This window comes from Myxocyprinus asiaticus, chromosome 44 (genome assembly GCF_019703515.2).
Source record: "Myxocyprinus asiaticus isolate MX2 ecotype Aquarium Trade chromosome 44, UBuf_Myxa_2, whole genome shotgun sequence".
Classification (NCBI taxonomy): domain Eukaryota; kingdom Metazoa; phylum Chordata; class Actinopteri; order Cypriniformes; family Catostomidae; genus Myxocyprinus; species Myxocyprinus asiaticus.
The window spans coordinates 32,948,875-32,967,208 of record NC_059387.1 but is presented as its reverse complement, the minus strand read 5'-3'; the positions used below and the strand labels follow the sequence as shown (position 1 = coordinate 32,967,208).

Genomic DNA, 18,334 nt, shown 5'->3' with positions numbered 1-18,334 from the left:
TATATATATATATATATATATATATATATATATATATATATATATATTAGCCTATCTTTTTAATTTTTTTTAAGCGCATGGTAAATAAATAATAAAATCACCCAATGTTACTGGGTGAAGTAGTTTTGCACACCCTGTTCACAAAAAAAAAAAAAAAGAAATTGTAAAAATATATGTAGGTAAATATTGCTTTTCTGTCAATGTATTGTGGAAAAACTGGAAAACATGCATTAATTATCTTTAACTAGATTTTTATTTCATTAAACATTTTGAATGTACTTGGCTATGACGGCTGATAGGATGGATTTAAAATTACGAATTAAAATCAGTTTTGTAATTTTTTAAGCAACTTTTTTTTTTAAATGGGGCTCTGGGTTGGTCGGTTGCTTGGGGCCTCAGAAATTGTAAACCCGCCCCTGCCTACGCCCTTGCATCTAAAAACTCCATTAACTCTTTTGAAGTGAAAGAGCAACATCTGACCAAAAACATTTTCCTCTGGGAACTTTATTTGATGAAATTGGGCTGACAAGCTAAAAACTGACTGTGGTAACAAGCATTAAGCAGTATAGCTGTCTTAATTGTGTCTTTGACAAAATAATTGTTTAAATTAATCTACTGTCTCCAAGACACATTCATATCAATTCAAACAGACAAGAGAGTGCGTAGGTGTGCTGATGCATGCGTGCATGCGTGTGTGTGAGCCCACACTTAAAACGTATTTTTTACTTCTTAAAAAATGCGGCATGATCTGTTTTCTGATTGGTCAATAATTAGATAAATGAAACACATTGACAAATGATCTTTGTGCAAGACAGCCAGTGTGTGTGTGTGTGTGTGTGTGTGTTTGACTAATGATCTCTGACAACACAGACTCAGGGGTCAGTTGGGGTCAAGGCAGGAGTTCAGAGGGCAGCTTTTCAGAATCGCAGAATTGCACTGCAATTAAATCGTGACATGCTACCATTTACCTATCTGCAAATGAGTTTTTTGTGTCATTCTTGTAAAACTGGATTTCTCTCAAAAACATTTTAAACTGAAGTCCTGAAGTCCAGAACTTTGTTCTAACCTTATTTCATTCCCAGTTTTATTTTTCAGAGCAGTTTGGTCACATTTTGCACATTCAGCGCTTTTGTGCTATTATTGATCAGTTCGCACACACGTAAACACTCAAATCCCCAGGGAAATTTTGTATATACTGGGTTTCTCCATTCCTGAATTCCTCTGTGATTCTAAATGGTGCTAAAATTGTCTTTTGAGCACATACTCAGCCAGACTGACTCTTTCTGTGTCCTGCCTTTGTATTTGAACGCTTCCACACGCATTACCATCACAAACGTCAGAACCCTCAATGACCCCGTCACAAACATTAAAATGAGACCAGTGTGAGTTTGAATTCTGTGTAGCAGGGACTTTTTGTCAGCCTAAGAAGAAATACCAACATTGAGGTGGCCAATAGCTGTGGATGTTCCTCAGGACTAGGCAATAAAAAGCAGGCTTTATGCATTTTGCCTTTATCCAAATTACCATGTTTCTTTTCAGTTTGAAAAACTGACAAGCAAATCAGGGGGGGAATCTGACTCTAAGGAAATCACAGTTTTCAATGAACAATAGCAGCTATTCTTTGTGAAACTACTTGTTTGCCAAAAACAAATTTTCTTGAAGTGCAAAAAAGGGTTAATTAATAAATATACTAAGAACATGGTGAAAAGAAAAACCGGATTGCATAGAAAAGTAACAACACACTTCTCCTTAAAGTTGCAATATTTGACATATCCCACACTGTTTGTGCTACAGATGTGAATGATGAGTTATTCATTGAAACTCAATACCTAGGGTTAGGGGTTTGTTTAAATTCTAACCATACATATGAGCAATAATAACAGTGATTTGTGCATTCATAAACATCCCTAATTACAGTCTCCTGGTTCACATGGCACCATAATGACATGATCACTAGTTTCACAGAGGTCAGTCACACCTTATGCCACTGTTAGATGTTCTATTCCTGCTCCGTTTGTGTGAAAAGACCACCAACTTGTAGGGAGTCCTTGTAGGGAAAGATCCTGATAACAGCTAATAAAACCACCTGAAATTCCCACTAAATCATATTAACAATGAAAAACAATGAGTGTCCAGTGATTAAGAATATATGAGATCATAATGTAACAATATTAGTTTGATTTACATTACTTTTAAATGCATTATCTTATACTTTAAAGAGTATAAGAAAGTCTTTAAAATAAGTTGCATTTGTTAACATTAGTCAAGATCAATATAGGCTGTAAAAGTATTGTTCATTGTTAGGTCATGTTAACTAATGTTGTAAACTAGTGTTCATTTCAACATACACTAATGCATTTTTAAAATCTTAACATTTTAAAAAGTTGTATGTTAACATTAGTTAATGCACTATGAACTCGCATGAAATAACATTGAACAATTGTATTTTTATTCATTAACAAATATACTGTCAATTAATACTGTAAAAAATATATTGTTAATTAGTTCATGATACCTAATGTATTTGATAATGTTAACAAATGTAACCTTATTATAAAGTGCTACCGAAAGATGCAGAGAAACAAATAACACGTTTGTTGCATTACAAAAGAATGCAATGCATTTTCTACTATTTAAACTTTCTTCCTTAAGAAGAAAATGTCTCTAAAATGTTGGTGCATCTGAAGTCATTTAAGGTTGCATTCACACAGGACCAATTTTATCACTCAGAAGTTGCTCTTCTTAAGCTCAAGAGATATCACAATTCCTCTGACACAAATAAGTCAATTGTTGACATACAGTAAGAGTTTAACTTGATGCTTTAAAATAAAGGTGGATAGCATAGCTCAGATAATTTCATCTTGGACGAATTAGAGTAATGTTTGAGTTCATTTTGAAACTGCAGTCAGATCTTGACAAATCTGAGCACAGTTTAAAGGAATATTCCAGGTTCAATACAGGTTAAGCTCAATGGACAGCATTTGCACCACAAAAATTAATATTGATTCACCCCTCCTTTTCTTTAAAAAAATAAATAAATAAAGCAAAAATTAGAGGTTACAGCGAGGCACTTACAATGGAAGTGAATGGGGCCAATGTTTGGAGGGTTTAAAAGCAGAAATTTGAAGTTTATAATTTTTATAAAAGCACTTACATTCATTCTTCTGTTAAATTTCATGTATTATTTGAGCTTTAAAGCGATTTAAATGGTAATTTTTACAGTCATTTTAGGATTTCAGGGTTTGCTGACATTACATTATCATGGCAACGAAGTTGTGAAATTGGCTATAACTTTACACAAAAAAGGTTAGTAAGTGATTTTATAACACTAAAATCATGTTAACATGCATATTGTTTATGTCTTGTGGCTATACTTAGTAAATAAAAAGTAATAAATACTTAGTAATAAAAAGTGTGTATTTTCACGTTAAAGGAATAATACATCAAGAGTTTAAAGTGGGTACTGCAGTCCAAATATTGGAGAAAGTTGTCTCCCCCGCCCCCTCCTCCCCAGACTCGAAGCTCACTCGGGTTGCCAGGTTGAAGACACGCAACAGGAATGAGCAAACTGACAGTGGCAATCGACAAGCTTTACACTGTAAGTTGATCAGCTAAAGTATACGTTTGCATTGTTTTTATTGTTTGCAAGTTATAAACCAGCTCATGTGGATTTTTTATTACTCTGTCAATGTTAGCTAGATGTATTGCTGGCTTCCATGGCTGCAGCGTGCTGTTCAAATCTGGCAACCCGGGGTGTCGAAATACTATTGGGAAATAGGCAGTGGGCGGGATCACACAAGCCAAATTATATTTTATATTACACCTTTTAAAAAATTGGCCCCCATTCACTTCCATTGTAAGTGGTGCACTGTAACCCAGATTTTTGCTTTTTTTTTTTAAGAAAAGGAGGGATGAGTCAAAATGAATTGTTGTGGTAATCAATATTATGCCACAAATGCTGTCGATTGTGCTTAAATTGTATTGAACCTGGAATATTCCTTTAAGCTCAATTGACAGAATTTGTGGTGTAATGATGATTACCACAAAAACTCATCCCTCATATATTTAAAAAAAAAGCAAAAATAGTAGTTACAGTAAGGTATTATAATGGAAAGTCTATAAAAGTTCAAATACTCGTAAAATAAGACGTAAACAATATACTTTTGTTAACATGTTTTTAATTACTTATGTGTAAAATGATATCCAATATTACAACATTGTTGTCATGACGATGTAACAGCGACAAGGACGTAGATCCATGGATCATGCTTTAAATATTGGGGGGGTTGTACTTGCTTGTTTTGATTATTGGGGGGTTACCTCCCCCATCCCCCCTGGAATCTACGCCCCTGAACGGCGATAAACCCTGTAATCCTGATATGTGATTTTATCACATAAAAATCATGGCAAGCAGAGATTTTATCACGCCAACATCATGTTAACACATGAAATGTTTATATTGTTCAAACAGAGCATATTTTAACGTTTATGGACTGGGCCCATTCACCTCCATGATTTTTGCCTCTTTTTTTAAATAAACACAGGATGAGTCGAAATTATTTTTATAGTAAACAACATTTTGCTACAAATGCTGTTAATTGAGCTTCTCTTATACTGAAATTGGAACGCTCCTTTAAGACCTTGTTGTGATCTCTTCTGAAACTAGAGGAGACACGTGAGATTAACATTGTCTTCTTCTCAAGAGAAAAACTAGGAGACGTAAGCAAATGTCTTCATTTGTGCTCCATTAATCTCATTGTTGTCTAGAAGAAACAATTGAGATATTAAAGAGATCTCATTAGTGATTTTTTTCTCTGCTAATGTGGCCCGTTTAAATGATCCTGTCTGACTTTGGTCTGAAAGGACTGCGGATATTTTAGACGGCAGAGGAGGGGCGAATCTCCCAGGGGTCAAACTGCATTGGCATGTGTTCAATGTCCATGAATGCGGCTGTGTATGTGTATGTGAGAGGGTATGAGCTAATCACGCTTAATGCAAACGGCCACACAATGAGAGAGGAGTCCAGACTGAGGGAGGGACGCTGAGGCAGAGAGAAAGTGCATAGATATCAGTCAATGAAGAAGAGAACGAGTGAATGAAGTGCCATCATTGAGGAAACACAATGCTGTATTTGCCAGCAAACCCCTATAAGAGAGCTGAGAAAAATGACACTGTTGTTCTCATTGCTGTTTCACATGTGAGTGTTTATGTGTGTCAAGGGGAAAGCTGCAAACACAGCTGGATCAAGATCTAAGGAGACCAACACTATTCCACCCCCAAACACACAACAGAAACCAATAATTGGACTTGAGAAACATGCTTGCATGAGAGTGAAAACACTAAGCATTCACTTTACGGATCACCGCACAGCCACTGAAGCAAACATTCATTCAGCTCTGAAATAAAGTTGAGGCAAAACTGATCTGTTGACAACTAGATAGTAGATGAGTTTGATTGGTTGGCTGTTGGTGTGGTTGAAAACTTATGATTATAAACCTGAACCATACTTAAAGAAAAATGGAAAATTATTCTTATTTACTGACTCTTATAACCTGCATTTTGCTGGGGGGGGGTTGTTCTGTGGAACACAAAAAAATTATTTGTAAATAATTTTCTCATAGAATTTTTCAGAAATGGCATCAGTTCATAGTGACCACTGGCTGTCATGTTCCATAAAGGACAAAAAAAGCACAATAAAAGCGGCATAAATGTAGTCCATATGACTCATGCGTAATATTCACAGACTTCTTTAAGGAATATTTTAATTACAATTCAAGTTAAACTCAATCGGCAGCATTTACAGGTGCATCTCAATAAATTAGAATGTCGTGGAAAAGTTCATTTATTTCAGTAATTCAACTCAAATTGTGAAACTCGTGTATTAAATAAATTCAGTGCACACAGACTGAAGTAGTTTAAGCCTTTGGTTCTTTTAATTGTGATGATTTTGGCTCACATTTAACAAAAACCCACCAATTCACTATCTCATAAAATTAGAATATGGTGACATGCCAATCAGCTAATCAACTCAAAACACCTGCAAAGGTTTCCTGAGCCTTCAAAATGGTCTCTCAGTTTGGTTCACTAGGCTACACAATCATGGGGAAGACTGCTGATCTGACAGTTGTCCAGAAGACAATCATTGACACCCTTCACAAGGAGGGTAAGCCACAAACATTCATTGCCAAAGAAGCTGGCTGTTCACAGAGTGCTGTATCCAAGCATGTTAACAGAAAGTTGAGTGGAAGGAAAAAGTGTGGAAGAAAAAGATGCACAACCAACCGAGAGAACCGCAGCCTTATGAGGATTGTCAAGCAAAATCGATTCAAGAATTTGGGTGAACTTCACAAGGAATGGACTGAGGCTGGGGTCAAGGCATCAAGAGCCACCACACACAGACATGTCAAGGAATTTGGCTACAGTTGTCGTATTCCTCTTGTTAAGCCACTCCTGAACCACAGACAACGTCAGAGGCGTCTTACCTGGGCTAAGGAGAAGAAGAACTGGACTGTTGCCCAGTGGTCCAAAGTCCTCTTTCAGATGAGAGCAAGTTTTGTATTTCATTTGGAAACCAAGGTCCTAGAGTCTGGAGGAAGGGTGGAGAAGCTCATAGCCTAAGTTGCTTGAAGTCCAGTGTTAAGTGTCCACAGTCTGTGATGATTTGGGGTGCAATGTCATCTGCTGGTGTTGGTCCATTGTGTTTTTTGAAAACCAAAGTCACTGCACCCGTTTACCAAGAAATTTTGGAGCACTTCATGCTTCCTTCTGCTGACCAGCTTTTTAAAGATGCTGATTTCATTTTCCAGCAGGATTTGGCACCTGCCCACACTGCCAAAAGCACCAAAAGTTGGTTAAATGACCATGATGTTGGTGTGCTTGACTGGCCAGCAAACTCACCAGACCTGAACCCCATAGAGAATCTATGGGGTATTGTCAAGAGGAAAATGAGAAACAAGAGACCATAAAATGCAGATGAACTGAAGGCCACTGTCAAAGAAACCTGGGCTTCCATACCACCTCAGCAGTGCCACAAACTGATCACCTCCATGCCACGCCGAATTGAGGCAGTAATTAAAGCAAAAGGAGCCCCTACCAAGTATTGAGTACATATACAGTAAATGAACATACTTTCCAGAAGGCCAACAATTCACTAAAAATGTTTTTTTTATTGGTCTTATGATGTATTCTAATTTTTTGAGATAGTGAATTGGTGGGTTTTTGTTAAATGTAAGCCAAAATCATCACAATTAAAAGAACCAAAGACTTAAACTACTTCAGTCTGTGTGCATTTAATTTATTTAATACACGAGTTTCACAATTTGAGTTGAATTACTGAAATAAATGAACTTTTCCACGACATTCTAATTTATTGAGATGCACCTGTATGGCATAATATTGATTACCAAAAAAATATATATATATTTTGACTTAAAAAAAACAAACAAAAAAAACAAAAAAAAAGAACGAATGAAAAAAGCAAAATCTGGGTTACATTGAGGCACTTACAATGGAAGTCAATGGGGCCAATTTTTTAAATGAAGGTTTAAAAGGCAGAAATGTGAAGCTTATAATTTTACAATAGCACTTAAATTCAAGTAACTTTATTGGTCAAATAATATATTCGTTTTAACAGAAGAATGTATGTAAGTTTTTACGGTCATTTTAGGGTTTACAGCGTTACATCATCATGACAATGAAGTTGTAAAATTGGCTATAACTTTCACACAGAAAAGGTTAGTTAGTGATTTTATCTCACTAAATCACATTTACATGGATATTGTTTACATCTTGTGGCTATACTTTTGAAACAGTGAGTATTTTAACATTTACGGATTGGCCCCCATTGACTTCCATTGTAAATGCATCACTGTAATCCAGATTTAGTTTTTTTTTTTTTTTTTAAGTAAATGAGGAACAAGTCAAAACATTTTTGTGGTAGCCAATATTATGCCACAAATGCTGTCGATTCAGCTTGACTTGTATTAAACCTGGAATATTCCTTTAAGACATACAATAACAAAATTCAAGTTGTTATTCATTGATGAGCTTCACCTCTACCGTGGCTCTACAGCACCTATGGCACAGTTTGATGTCATGACGTTTGGTTACGCAAGTCGAAACGCTCAAAAACGAATGACATTCCATGTTATTGACAAATCTTTTCGAACTATTCCTTTAAGATGCTTTGAAAACATAAGAAAATGTAATTGTTTAGCATTGTGAACCAACATCAATCCAAACCGGATCATGGTTAAACTTCTTTTTGTACAGTTTACATGCATGTACTAAAAATTATACCGCTGGCCGTCCTCAGCACATGCTTTCACAACATAACCACATTTTCAAAAGGCTAATGATATAAGTGTAAGTGTGCAAATGTTATTTACTCACCTTAATAAAGGTATACATCACTGCAGCATGCACAAAGCACACAAAGATGCATGCAAACATAGATGTACAATCACATGCACACAGACACACATACATGCACGTTCACATTTGCTTTCATGTGTCTGTTCTTTGAAGTGGCCACCAGAGAACAAAAGCCTTGCTTTATACACAGAAGATCAGTAGGGAACACAAAACACAATATACACACACCTCAGCAGGGCTACTGGACGCAAGGCTTTGAATATGTTAAAGGCCCTGTCATAGCCACATTAAAGACACACGCTTGTTTACGCACGCACGAAAACTATCCATAATGCAGTGGTAATACAAAAGAATATTTGATTTGCTTATAATGCAGTAAGATGAAAGCTCATCACAGCATGGGCCGAGCGAAGGGTAGGACAACATGCAGAGAGCTCCATTTACCCTAAACCACCCCCACCACATCCTTCCCCCTTTTCTTTGCTTCTCTCCACATGTCCACCCTCCACATAGGACTGGAGTGGATTTATCATGCGTTCAGCTGATTTCATCCTGATGCATCACTAATCAAACTTGATTCCAACACCAGATCCTACAGCTTTCTGCTCAGTTTTCATGCATTGCTTCCCCTTTTGTAGACTGAGATAAGTATTGCATTAAAATGGAAATGAATCCAGCCATCTTAATTGCATTACAATTACAATTTATACTGATTGTGTTACAATTGCAACTTTTGACAACATTCTAGCTATACCAGCATTACATACATGTTTGTAAATGGTTTGTTGATATAAAGCCGGGTTTGTTTGTTTTTTGCTAATAAAGCTAAAAGAATATTCTCAAATCTTGTTAAACTCAATACTTCCTGCTCTCTCCTGAAGTGAGTCAGAGGACTGATAAAAAGTGTGAAAACTCTGCAAAATGAACTAGTGATGTCCGATTCGCCAACTAATTATTATGAATCGATGCTTTTTAATTATTAAGTTGAACCAATTCACATTTGCATGTACATCACTCAACTGTGAGGGAAAAATTTTAAGAAATGTGAGGTGTGAACAATATTTTTAAGAATGTTTTAATCATTAACATTTATTACTATTAATAATGTTGGGAATATATGAACTTTTGAGAAATTGGCGAATCGTTTTTAAACAGCCCGTCCGGATGAACCCATTCAGAAATCTAAAAAATGGTAATATATATGTAAAACACATGTATGAAATGCAATATGTTCATATATGATTTTCAATGGAAAAAAAAGTCACAATAACAAATAAAAAAGTCACATACTTGTATATATGGTATGGAGCAGGGCCATAACCACCATAGACATTGAGGGGGACATGTGCCCCCCCAAACATTCATAATAGTGGTCTACTGATATGGGGGTTTTTACATGGTTAATTATTAAATTATTAGATTTGGTCCCCCCACCCCCCAATCCTGAACATGTGGTTGTATCTTTTGTGCGGAGTATTTAAAAAACTGCATATATGTAACACATATTTTCCAAAATACTATTGGAATTTGAATATGTATATGCATGCTCAAATATGTTCATGTATTTCATATTTCAGATTTCGGTATGGGAATCGATTCACTAAAAATCAGAGTTTTTATGGACAATTTAACTACAAAAATCGAATCATTTTCCTACAGAAACTAATCGTAATTTTCACGACACTTTTCGAGATATGACTCAAAAGAATAGATGAATCGATTGGTGCACGAACCGTCCAAACGAATCAATTCACTAAAAAGAATCGGACCACCGCATGTTATCTTTCAAATCCTTCAAATTTATTCAGAGGAGGCTGACTGAGACTGATTAAATATTCTTCTGTGGTCTTCCTTAACCTCATGTGAATAGAAGAGATGTCATTCTATGGACATTAACTCTGCTGAAGCCACGCCTCCTGCCCTGGGAGTGTTTTAAAGTTTAGTCCCGGTTCTCAAACTCACTGAAGCTTCAGTCTGCCGCTGTGCGCCCGGTATAGATGACGCACACTGGCCAAGCGGTACGGGCTGATCGACAGAAAGAGAGGGAAACTTTAGTTTAGAAAGGTCAGTCATTAGACCCTAGAACAGTATGGAATCAGTACGTTTTCAGTGGGTCTAATAATAGAGTTGGAAAGGCAGGGAAGAGAAGGAATTTACGCACGCTTCTCTCTGGATAACTGGAGTGTCCATTTGCGCGGAGTGATGGAGATTTGGGGTTCTTGGGGTTTTGCGGTTTGGATTTCATTTCTGACGGGTTTGACTACGGCCAGTTACTCAGAAGACCAGTGCAGCTGGAGAGGAAGGTAAATATCACTCATACATACATGCATGTTAAGAAAAATATTCCATATCTGGGTATTAAATTAATTCCGTGAATGTTCGAACCGATGCAATCTTGTTCTGCAATGCTTTATGAGTTTTGCTTCCTATCTATCTATCGGATAGCAATAGAATAGTGATAGTCATAGGATAGTTTGAATGATCAACTGGCCTGCAGGTTAATAGAAAAAGAAAAAAATCGCACAAATTGACTTGAAACATGTTGGAAAAGTTTGCGCAATTGCGCGCAGCGGCCAAACCTAGCGCGCAAAAGGGTAATATGAGAGTTTGAAAAGTGTGATATGGATGGAGATGCAATCCTCGAAGCCTGTAGTAATAATATTTCTGTTCGTGCAGGGAACTTTTGATTGCTTAATGGGTTGGCGAACTTGTATAGTTTAAACAGTAGAGGGCGTTTACTTTTCCTTCAACTTTACGCAGTGGCCAAATTACTCCAGATTCAAGGTTTAAAAGGAAACAGACCAAGAGAAATCAATGTCTTTCTTTGTGCATTCATTTTTGTGTGGATAAACTGACTCATAGTCAAGTCATTTTTATTTCTATGCACTTTTCACAATGCACATCATTTCAAAGCAGCCTGTAGTGTCTTAAAGTCCCCGTTAAACATATACAAAATATATTAGTTAGGGGAAAAAATTCAATCTTGGTGGAAAGAAAACAGACTCAGCTGGAAGAGACAGTTCTAATTTGGCTATACAGCATGAACATAATGGCAATATTATCATACACATAATACGCTTTTACAATGTGCATATTTGTGTGGTTTGGTCTGACATTTTGCCTCAGTTCCCATTTTTAAAAGGATAGTTCACCATAAATGAAAATCCTCTCATCGTTTACTCACCCTCATTCCATCACAGATGTGTATGACTTTCTTTCTTCTGCTGAACACAAATGAAGATATTTTGAAGAATATCTCAGCTCTGTAAGTCCATACAATGCAAGTGAATGGTGACCAAAACGTTGAAGCTCAAAAAGCACATATAGGCAGCATAAAAGTAATCCATACGACTCCAGTGGTTTAATCCACATCTTCGAAAGTGATACAAGTGTGGGTGAGAAACAGATTGATAATTAGGTCCTTTTTTACTATAAATCTCCACTTTCAAATAGTGTTCCTCAGCGCTCTTCTCTCATAAGAGTTCTTCTTCTTTTATTTGTGGCGATTCACATTCTTCGTGCATATCACCACCTACTGGGCAGGGAGGAGAATTTATAGTAAAAAAGGACTTAAGTATTGATCTGTTTCTCACACACACCTATCATATCACTTCAGAATACATGGATTGAACCACTGGAGTCTTCTGGATTATGTTTATGCTGCCTTTATATGCTTTTTGAGCTTCAAAGTTTTGATCACCATTCACTTGCATTGTATGGACCTACAGAGCTGAGATATTCGTCAAAAAAATTTCATTTGTGTTCTGCAGAAGAAAGAAAGTCATCCACATCTGGGATGGCATGAGGATGAGTAAATGATGAAAGAATTTTAAATTTTGGGTGAACTATCCCTTTAAGAGAATAACTGTGCACTAGAAAATAGTGAACTGCATTCCCTTAGTTTAGTAAGTCATATTCTCTCTGTCTCTGCAGTGGTCTTTCTCAGGCGGTGAAAAATGTGGAGCAGGTTTGGTTGAGGTGTGCAGAGGGCTCAGTTGAGTGGCTGTACCCTGCTGGAGCGTTACGTTTTACTCTTTCACCCCGTCTCCCATGGTGCGCCATGGGGCCGGGCGAGTCCAACAGAAGCCCAGTGTCAGCCTGCATTAAGCAAGATCCACACTGGGGTGGGGCTCAACTCTACCTGGAGCGAGACGGGGTCCTGGAGCTTCTGGTGGGAGATGAGGGCGAGACACCCGGCCCTGCCCATGTGCGCTGCTTCAGTGCCATGACTGGAGAACGACTGGCCCTCTTCCTTCAGGCAACACCCCACCAGGACATTAGCAAACGCATTGCAGCGTTTCGCTACGAGCTGAGAGGTGATTGGACAATGCAGTCAAATCAGCCGTCAGTCAACACGGATCCAATCAGCAGCGAAGGTGAGTTTTCTGAAAGAAACAGCAGTGATTTGTGAATGCACATTATGCGTATTATATATTCTAAAGGAATGTTCCGGGTTCAATACAAGTTAAGCTCAATCAACAGCATTTGTGGCATAATGTTGATTACCACAAAGAAATTATTTGACTAGCTCCTCATTAAAAAAAAATTTAAAATACGATTACACTAAGGCACTCACAATGGAAGTGAATGGGGCAAGTCCATATACATTGAAATACACACTGTTTTAAAAGTATAGCCAGATGTAAATATTATGCATGTTAACATGATGATAGTGTAATAGAATCGCTTACTAACCTTATCTGTGTAAAGTAATATCCAATACAGTGATTACAGGGTTTCATTGTCATGACAACAATGTTGTAATATTGGATATAATTTAACCCTTTAATCTTAACATGTCTTTAAACTCAAACATGCAATTATGTTAAGTAGAGTTTCACAATTCACAATTATTAAGGCTAATCACCAAGTGGTTGATCTTTATGGGTTTTTTTAATGGCTGATGCCAATATCTAGAGAGAAGGGTGGCCGATGGTCGATATTATGCCAAAATATACATAATACAACTTAATGATTGTGAAAGTGAAAAATCAGCCTAAAATTACTACTTCTAACATCTCAGTAACTTCAGAAATGTCTACCCAGGCAAATTCTGTCTTAGGTTTGCAGGAGAATTCTGGATTTCTTTGCAAACTGAGAAAATGTTTGCGCTAATGCATGCAGCAGCCAAACCTACCGTGCAGAAAAGGTAAATGAAGGGTGGTAGATGACCGAGCGAATGCAGATTTTACATAATACAACTCAATAATGAAAAATTAGATGCCCACAAAACTGATGAAATCAAACAAACAATTATTTTACAGAACATTTACAAAAAAATCACCAAAACCAAAATCACTATTACCAACATCTCAGACCTTCAAAATAATCTACACAGAAATCCAGAAGTCTTGTGCAATCCTGTGAAGGTTGATGGTTTTGCAAAAGTGTTAAGATGTTTTTATGGTAGTACAGTACTGTGAAACTATGCAAGGTTGGATGAAGTTCTAGCAAATTAAGTTAAGTTTGACTTGGCCTGTGACCTCTGAGTGGATGGGGGGTTGCAGTTAAGAGTGCCCATCAATTGATAGAGACAGGCTAACAACAACAGCATGAACAGAGCATGCTTGAACTTTTTCGTGGGTTTCGAGTTCATTACCACAACTCTGAAAAACAATGTGCAAGTTCTAAATAGCTTACTTTTAAATAATTGCATTGTTACAATAACAAGTTAAATGTAAACTGTCTAGGTCGTCTCAGCTGGGGAACTACTTCCAGCCAGTTGTGAGAAATGGGGGAGGGAGTGTTTGGATTTGAAAACAGGAAAAGATGAGGAGGGGGTAGGGAGAGAAAGACAAAAGCTTAGTATGGGGGGGTTGTCTCCATAGTGAGCCATTTCAGGGAACTGCATGAGAGTGCAGTCGCCATGGTAATGGGGGGTTGGGATGGGAACCACACAACTGAAAAGCAGATCCTTTGTCCTGAGTTTTGGTAGCAGAGAGGAAAGACGGGAAAGATGTTTAAAAGTTTTAAAGGGCCAACAACTTTCTCTTACACACCCACGCAGATACTTGGAAACACCTGTTGCACAGTTTGAAAATTTGCACGTGTATCTGCAGAAATACGTTGGGGCCTTTGAAGCTTTTATTTATTTAATACTTTTAGTAATGATTCAAAAAGATGATTTTGAGGGTACTTGGAAATGCATATGGCTTTTGGACACCATCATGATAGTAATATTATGGTTTTCCTTTGTAACTTGGAGTACCATGTAAATACCATACTATATAAACATTTTAATCATACAATACCATGTCTGTGAAGATTCTCAATTATCTAGGTCATAGTAGAATGTTCTAGTCACATTGTGCATTGATTTAACTTAAAATGTAACCTTATCATGCATGGTATATAAATCAAAGTAACACAATATTTCCATCAAGTAGCGCCATTATACTATTATTTTGCATGTTCTAAAGGGTTCAAACTCAAACTTTAGAGCCTTGGAGAATACAAGATGTTTCAAAGTAGATTAGGGTCTGTGTTGGTGGTTTTTGTGAGATTTATTCAGCTATCCCACTGCTGGCGCATGTAGATAGAAAGCCAAAGCAACTCCATGGGGGGAAGAGGGAAGTGTTAGGTGCTGAATTAAGAGGATACACACCTCTTAAACTAGCTTTGATCAGGTGAGGTGCGTCACACCTATCAGAAGGTCAGTTATATGGTGTCATAAACAGCCACCCATGCCACTGTTGCAGAGTTATAAAATAACAGCTGCACATTAAATCATGCATGCACGGCTTTGAATCATGCTGTTTCTTCTATGTGACTTCCATCTCTTACACTTTTTTCCCTTTTTTCTCTTTCTTAGGAGCTTGCAGACCGTGCAATAACACTGAGATTTTGATGGCTGTGTGCACCAGTGACTTTGGTAAGCCTTTGGACTTTTTGGTTCTTGATTTAATTTTAGCTTTGGTACTTTTTGGGGGTTGAGAGTCGTCAAAGTCAGCCCAAATGAAAGAAAAAATACAAACGAGATCTCTTTAATATCTCGATTGTTTATCACAGACAGCAATGGAGAAAAACGAGATTAAGTCTCTTGCTCCTCAGATGTATCTCCTGAGAAAAGGACCCCAGTAATCTCACTTGTGTCTTTTCTATTGTTTTAGAAAAAATCTCAATGAAGTCTCAAACTGTGCTCAAATTTGCCAAGATACCAAAAGTCTTGAGTAAAAAGTCTGAAATTTCAATATACAAAAATGAAGATTGATGCTTGACAAAGCCTGTCTGAAAGTTAAACACTATTAAAAAAAATGGATGGATGGATCAGTTAGAAAAGTGATAGCAACCCGAGTCAGAACAGTCTGAAGGTCTGTGCCAAATTTGGTGGATGTAGTTTGAAAGCTTGTGGAGGAGTTGCAGTCTGAAGTTTTGGTCTTTATGTATTAAAAAAATACGTGACCATGTCTTTAGAATACTGTTCTGTTGGCTTCATTATATTTTACCATTTAACACTTCTATTCTTTGTGTTTTCAGTGGTTCGTGGAAATATTCGTTCAGTGGAAAAGGACTTGGATCGTGGGGCAGCAGTGATCAAAGTGAGCGCTACGCGCGTCTACCGACAAAAGTTTGCACTGTTCCCTGATAGTGGCCGCCTGACGCGGTCAGGAGAGATTCGTACACCATTACAGTGCGGCGTTCGGCCCGGCGCTGGTAGCTTCCTGTTTACTGGGCGTGTGCACTTCGGAGAGGCATGGCTTGGCTGTGCTCCACGTTATAAAGACTTCCTGAAGGCATACGAGCAGGCCAAACAGTCCCTTACGATCCTTTGCACTCTGGTGAACGACTGATGGAATGTATGAGAAGAAACCAGGTGGACACTTGACTCTGTCACAGAATTGTTCATCTGAGAAGATTTGCCGTGAAATAAGGATCCGTCACTCTTTGTGAAAAACTCCTGATATTTCTCTAGTGATTCCCTGGAAAGGACAAGGTTGAGCAGTGAGAAATGGACAATGTGATATAGAAAGTCACTAGGGAAGAAGTCTCAGTGAAGTTCATTGGATCAAGAAGGATATCTGAATAAGGACTTTTGGGGTTTAATGTGTGTTGATATATCTAATCGCACTCGTTTAACCCAGAGCGCCCTGATTTCTCACAAAAGGGGCCCTTATTTAAACTCAGGAAATTGTGTCTTTGGACACTTTGGATATTTCGATGATATGATGTTCATATCACTAGTCCTCATGATGTAGGGGGCACACTCCAAACCCACCTGTGGGTTCAGTGCGTAAATAAGCTGGACGCAATACATGTAGCACAGTCGTTTTTTGCAGTATTTAATGCCACCGAAAAACTTTTTGATTTGTCATTCTGTACATGAACAGAGAACATTTTTAAAACACTTGGTTGAGATTTTGTTTTGAGAGAAAATATATATATATATATATATATATATATATACACACACTGGTGGCCAAAAGTTTGGAATAAATGTACAGATTTTGCTGGAAAAATTTTATGGAAAGAAATTGGTACTTTTATTCACCAAAGTGGCATTCAACTGATCACAATGTATAGTCAGGACATTAATAATGTGAAAAATTACTATTACAATTTGAAAAAATTATAAACTACTTCAAAGAGTTTTTATCAAAAAATCCTCCACGTTCAGCAATGACAGCTTTGCAGATCCTTGTTATTCTAGCTGTCAGTTTGTCCAGATACTCAGGTGACATTTCACCCCACACTTCCTGTAGCACTTGCCATAGATGTGACTGTCTTGTCGGGCACTTCTCACGCACCTTACAGTCTAGCTGATCCCACAAAAGCTCAATGGGGTTAAGATCCATAACACTCTTTTCCAATTATCTGTTGTCCAATGTCTGTGTTTCTTTGCCCACTCTAACATTTTCTTTTTGTTTTTCTGATTCAAAAGTGGCTTTTTCTTTGCAGTTCTTCCCATAAGGCCTGCACTCCTGAGTCTTCTCTTTACTGTTGTACATGAAACTGGTGTTGAGCGGGTAGAATTCAATGAAGCTGTCAGCTGAGGACATGTGAGGTGTCTATTTCTCAAACTAGAGACTCTGATGTACTTATCCTCTTGTTTAGTTGTACATCTGGTCTTCCACATCTCTTTCTGTCCTTGTTAGAGCCAGTTGTTCTTTGTCTTTGAAGACTGTAGTGTACACCTTTGTATGAAATCTTCAGTTTTTTGGCAGTTTCAAGCATTGTATAGCCTTCATTCCTCAAAACAATGATTGACTGATGAGTTTCTAGAGAAAGCTGTTTCTTATTTTGTCATTTTTGACCTAATATTGACCTTAAGACATGCCAGTCTATTACATACTGTGGCAACTCAAAAACAAACACAAAGACAATGTTAAACTTCATTTAACGAACCAAATAGCTTTCAACTGTGTTTGATATAATGGCAAGTGATTTTCTTGAACCAAATTAGCAATTTAGCATGATTACTCAAGGATAAGGTGTTGGAGTGATGGCTGCTGGAAATGATCAAAAATGACATTTTTTCAAATAGTAATGGTGTTTTTTCACATCAGTAATGTCCTGACTTTGCTTTGTGATCAGTTGAATGCCACTTTGGTGAATTAAAGTACCAATTTCCTTCCGAAACAGCAAAATCTGTACATTATTCCAAACTTTTGGACGCCACTGTATGTATATATATATATATATATATATATATATATATATATATATATATATATATATACACACACACACACACACACACACATACACACACATTTAGATAAAAAAATAAAAAATAAAATCGCATCTATTGTCTAAATTTGCACTGGTAAAAAGAAGGGAATGTGGGCGAGATCGCAATGCTGCAGGCACTGAGAACCAAAATGCACTATATGTAGCATAGCACAGGAAGATGTTTTATAAATATATATAAAATATTATCAACTATGGTTTATATGCTAACAGGCTGAGAACAGCTACCAGCTAATGTGAAAGTAAAAGTTACGGAAACAATACAATAGATACA

General features: G+C 37.2%; 1 protein-coding gene across 1 annotated transcript; it reads left to right on the top strand.

The window, feature by feature from the left end:
• Positions 1-10,379: 10,379 nt before the first annotated feature.
• On the top strand, positions 10,380-17,940 carry LOC127434136 (meteorin-like). The gene is made up of 4 exons (XM_051686655.1): positions 10,380-10,676; positions 12,307-12,749; positions 15,185-15,244; positions 15,850-17,940. Exons 1-4 carry the CDS (start codon positions 10,576-10,578, stop codon positions 16,161-16,163), a joined length of 918 nt encoding a protein of 305 aa, XP_051542615.1. The 5' UTR covers positions 10,380-10,575; the 3' UTR covers positions 16,164-17,940.
• The last annotated feature ends 394 nt before the right edge of the window (positions 17,941-18,334 follow it).